The 5134-nt window shown below is 34.3% G+C and overlaps 1 protein-coding gene across 1 annotated transcript; it reads right to left on the bottom strand.

Moving 5' to 3' along the window:
- Positions 1-2055: 2055 nt before the first annotated feature.
- On the bottom strand, positions 2056-3421 carry LOC149227457 (auxin-responsive protein SAUR71-like). Its single transcript, XM_089375509.1, has one exon. The coding sequence runs from the start codon at positions 2783-2785 to the stop codon at positions 2354-2356; it is 432 nt and encodes a 143-aa protein (XP_089231635.1). The 5' UTR covers positions 2786-3421; the 3' UTR covers positions 2056-2353.
- Between the last annotated feature and the right edge of the window lie 1713 nt (positions 3422-5134).

The following is a 5134-nucleotide window of genomic DNA, read 5'->3' on the forward strand; positions in this document are numbered from 1 at the left end:
TTTTTTAAAGGGTGGATGTTTAAACTTTTATTTGTTAGTTTTTATTAGAAATAGTTTATATGATTTTTGGTGAAAAATGTAAGTTTTAGTATTTTAAATTAGAATTTTAGATATAAATATGAATTTAACAAATTATACCAATTCAAGAATTTGAATTTTTTAAATTAAATTTTTCTTAAAATTAATTAAAAAATAGGCATAGTCTAATTTATAGAGGAAATGACTTTTTTCTAGACAATTTGTCCTCGTTAATTTTAATCAAAATCTAACAGATTTTTAAAAACTTGAGTTGAGATTGTTAAATCTGCATAATTAGAGTGCTCAAGGATCTCTTCAGGGTGTTGAATCCATTTATGCATTCAAAAATATTTTTTAAATAACTAAAAATCTTGAAATTGTATTGCTTGTGGAGTTTTAGTATTTGGACAATCCCACCCGTGTATCGAGCTTTGGCAAATCCATTTATGCATTCAAAAATGTATTTTAAATAACAAAAATTCTTAAAATTATATTGCCTAATTTTAATGAAAAACTATTCCATTGTAAAAAAACTATTCCATTATCTATAAATTAAACGCCCCCAGAAAATATACCCAAAAAAAACCAATCTTTAAAATATTTTTAACCTAAAATCACCATCCAAATGCAATTGTGATAAGATATTATTTATATATGTAAATGCAAATAGAATTGTGACAAGATCTTATTTCTATATGTAAATGCAAGTGCAATTGTGATTAGATCTCATCCCTATATCTTAATGCAAATTCCAGTGGGGTAGTTGTGAGAAATTCTAGTGGGAGTAGTTGTGATGAATACTAAAAGGCCAGGACGTTGCCCAGAGAGAAATTTCAACTTCACAAGGAACATGTGAACGTTCATTTTGAGTTGCGTAGGTTTTACTTCTTTTTCATTCATAACAACTTGAACAAACTGTTCCTGTACATTCCGCCAGATTTTATTAGAAACCAAACCTGTAATACTGACAATCATTCGATTGTAAGGGCAGGTATGATATATGTAAAGTTTAAACTTCTGCGCATGACATTTTTATGTTCGACTTCTTAGACCCACTGATATACAGAAAAACCAGAAGGCAATGAAATATTCCGTAACTGATGAAGCCAGGCTCTCACTTGGAGGAGAAAAATAGCTCAATTCAGCCACAAAGTAGAAAATCACTCTTAATTAGTAAATCACTTTTGGGAGGAGAGGAACCAATATGGTATCCTGGGTAGTTCACTTCGCAAGCTCATGTTATGGAAAATTAAGTGAATCATAACTGAAATTCTGAAATTTGATATATGCTTATGGTCAGTGATTCAGCCAAAATCACTTTTAATTAGGAAATCACTTTCATTTGGGAGGAGAGGAAAAAATATGGTATTAGGGTAGTTCACTTCACAAGCACTTAAGTAAATCATAATTGAAATTCTGAAATTTGATCTAGGTTTATGGTCAGTGTCATTCAATGTAAGTTTAACCCAATTATAATAATTAATTTGGCAAGTTTGTGTTATGTAAAGTTATGTGAAGGATAATGGCAAACATGTGTTATGTAACATCATGTGAATGACAATGAGATATTAACAAGTCTATATTAAATAACATTTAGTAAATGATAATGAAACTTCTGCAATATTAGCAAATCCGTATTATGTAAAGTTATGTGAGTGATAATTAATATAGAAACACAATCAATCTTAACTAGCACTAGCCCAATTGCCTATTCTTCTATGTAAAGTTATGTAAGTAATTAATTTATTATGTAAAGTTATGTGAGTGATAATTAATATAGAAACACAATCAATCTTAACCATCAGTAGCCCAATTGCCTATTCCTCTATGTACAGTTTTGTGAGTGATAATTAATTAATGTTAACCAGCACTAGCCCAATTGCCTATTCCTCTATGTAGAGTTTTGTGAGTGATAATTAATTAATGTTAACCAGCACTAGCGCAATTGCCTATTCCTCTAACACCCGGTAAAGAATAACAAAACCCAAATGCAAAAACATACCAGAGAAATGTTGCAACAGCAACAACTAACCCAGGTTGCAAAATCACCACCTTTCATTTATAAGTGCAAAATTTTACAGGAATATACATTGTCATCCATATATAGAAACTGTTGAATCGGTAGTTTGCCTTTGCAGAAAACTCACAAAACCCTTAACCAGACAGCAATCACAGCAATCAATCTGGGATCGTGTATCTTCAGGGTTTTAAATCTCAATACCTCTGGGAGCTACGCTGATCAGGATTATATCTGATCGTGCTAGTATATATCTATTGGATTTGATCAAAACTCGCAACTTTAAAGATAATGAAATGAGTAGGACAGAAACCCGGCCTACTTCATGTCACTGAGACGTAGGGTTTGTGTCACAGCTTTTTGATTGTTGAGCAGAAAAATGATATGTTCGAACAGCATAACATCGCAGGGGATCTTGAGGCCTCCTTTCTGCTCGTACCCATATTCCTGCGCAGACTTTTGCAGGAGCTCGTGGAAGATGGGGTGGTTGAGAAAGCTTGCGTTTATAACAAATCTTCTGAGCTCCTTCATGCCCACATAGACAGGCAGGTATCCTTCGGGGACATCGGTGTAACAGCAATCCTGGGATCGCCGCCGGCCTCTGTTTCTTTTAGATTCATGAGCACCACAGCAACCGTACTTGTCCTCGCCCCTGTTCCCCATCAGCAGCGGGCTTTGCAACTGAAGGCAGCTGGATCTGTAAGCAGCTGGATCTGTCACTCTCTGCAGCTTTCGGATTAGCTGACGCATTCTGCAAAAAAATACCCAAATTCCCACAAAATGTTGCAGCACAGCTGATGAAATTCCTGAAGAACAAAACGAAATGGGTCCTCTGGGAAGCAATTCAGTCTTTAGACCTTAATGCAGAAATGACATAAGTAGAACAAAAAATGCAGGGTAGGGTGAGAGTTTTTTGGACGAGGAAACAAACAACTGTGCGAGAATGACTAAACTAGGGCGCATTCGCCATTTATGGAAGAACCCAAAGGGTTTTTTTTAACAGACAAAGAAAGAAAACTAATTTCAGCAGGCTCTGCTGAATCTGATGATGATACCCACGCAAAGATTAAGGTGAACAGTCAGAGTCATGCGGGGGAGGTTGCATCGATAAGGCGGGCATGTTTAATATAAATAACTTGATAATTATGAGGTGAGGTGGGTAGAGATGTAAAGGTTTGGGAATCAGGATTCAACTGAATTGAATTGGATTGAATTTCATTTCATTTCTAGTTGGTTGGTTGCGTTGGTCATGGTACCTAAGGCAACGGAATGGTACAAGGAACGTACAGGCGAGTACAGAAAGGTAAAAAGATAAAAGAATCAATCAGAACCAGGCACACCGCCCTTGTAAGGTTGCAGTTACTTGGAGGGAATGCCGAGAACGTGATCCCCTCTTGGCTTTTTTCTCTTAATTTTCAGTACAAGTTCCGTGCCAACTTGTTGAAATCTGTCGTCAGACCCAACTACCTTGCATTAATAATATTTTTCCGACCTCAGTGCCATGGGTGGGGACGCTTCATTTGTCCTTTGGTCTTTTCCTCTGGTACGAATATGCCTTTGTCAGCTCACGGATGCCCCTGGGACCCTGCCGCCCCGGATGCATCCAAATGCGCCCCAACTTGGAATAAACATATCTGTGAAATACCTGTATACCTGTGGGAAATCTCGATGATGTCTAAGTGGCCATTATTCTAAGAGATTGATGTGTGGAATTTGGGCCAAGGCACAAATATTTATTACCCCACCAAGCTGTTCTAGAAAATGCCTTGTCACAACTTACTACAATGTGACATTAGGGTGGTGGGCCTGTTTTCCAATGCTCATCAACCACCATCTCTAGGTAAAGTCCTTGACATGTGCCCTCACCAGACATCAGATGCAGCATGACATTTGACCAAAGGCTCCCTAATTTCACTAAATTTAGGTAAGTGATTAATTTGACTAACTACTTTATTCATTAGGGTCACACACGTTCCTTGTTCATTCCTTGTTCACCGGGAGATGTGTAGTACTGGCGGATTTTGTTGAAATATAAGCACCTCTCAAGTCTTTGATTTGTTCGAGGCTGATCATGTAATAGATTCATTACATAACTTTTGGTTCATTTTAGAATGAAAATGAATATATGGAGGAGTGGTTTATAATGTGATTTTTTGGAAGTTTTTTTTGGTCGGTTTTTCCGGTTAAAATCTCGCAATAATTTATTGGAATCGCAAGTTTGATAGCTAGTTTTTGTACAATCAAAGCGTCCCAGGGGTTTTCCAGGGCGCTGAATCCAAATATATAGTTAAAAAACCACTTTAAATAATACAAATCAAGATTTAACATGAATTTTTCCCTGATTTCGTCACCAAAATCTCCAAAAAAATCACATTATAGACAACTCTATATATATATATATATATTTCTTGTTACATGCTATTTATATATAAATATTTATTGGGCTGGAAATATAGATTATTTGAGTTGTTTTTTTATGATTATAATAGGTAAGTCTTATTTTTATGTTTTTTAAATATTTTTAATCAAGATTGAAGACTTGGCTAGATCAGATGAGCAGTACCAATAAGTTCATTGTGGAATTCTCCTAGCTTAAGCCAAGGTTGAACATCAACCTAGCTCATATAAACTTTGCGTATAAATATTGAATTAACTTTAAGTATAAATTTATTGTGAAATTCATTTTCATTACCATAACATCTAGGTATTGATAATGAAAGTAAGGGTTTATTCCATTGGTTTCCCTTTACCTGGAATTGATGGCTAACAAACCACCATTTACATCTTTTAAGGAATTCAAGTACATAGTAATGATACCCACCATAGGAATTATTTTCGTGAGAGTACACTCGAGAAATGAATGTGATGTCATTTATGTATTTATTTTTAGTTAAAGAGATTTATATTCAGAAATTTAATAGATAATTATGAATTATAAGGTAATTAATTAATTAAAAAATTTATTGAAATTTTTAAATCATATCATAAATAGGTTATAATTATCAAAGTTTATTAGTAAATTAAATTTAAAATTTCAATATCATTTTAAATTTATATTTTTTATTATTAAGTTAATATGTGTATTTATTTTGAGAATAA

Source organism: Pinus tabuliformis, chromosome J, assembly GCF_031772625.1.
Source record: "Pinus tabuliformis cultivar Carrire ecotype Pingquan chromosome J, CPIR1, whole genome shotgun sequence".
Classification (NCBI taxonomy): Eukaryota; Viridiplantae; Streptophyta; class Pinopsida; order Pinales; family Pinaceae; genus Pinus; species Pinus tabuliformis.

What these genes read in the sequence shown, in the direction of transcription:
- LOC149227457 (XM_089375509.1), bottom strand. Translation starts at nt 2,785, where the DNA reads ATGCGTCAGCTAATCCGAAAGCTGCAGAGAGTGACAGATCCAGCTGCT.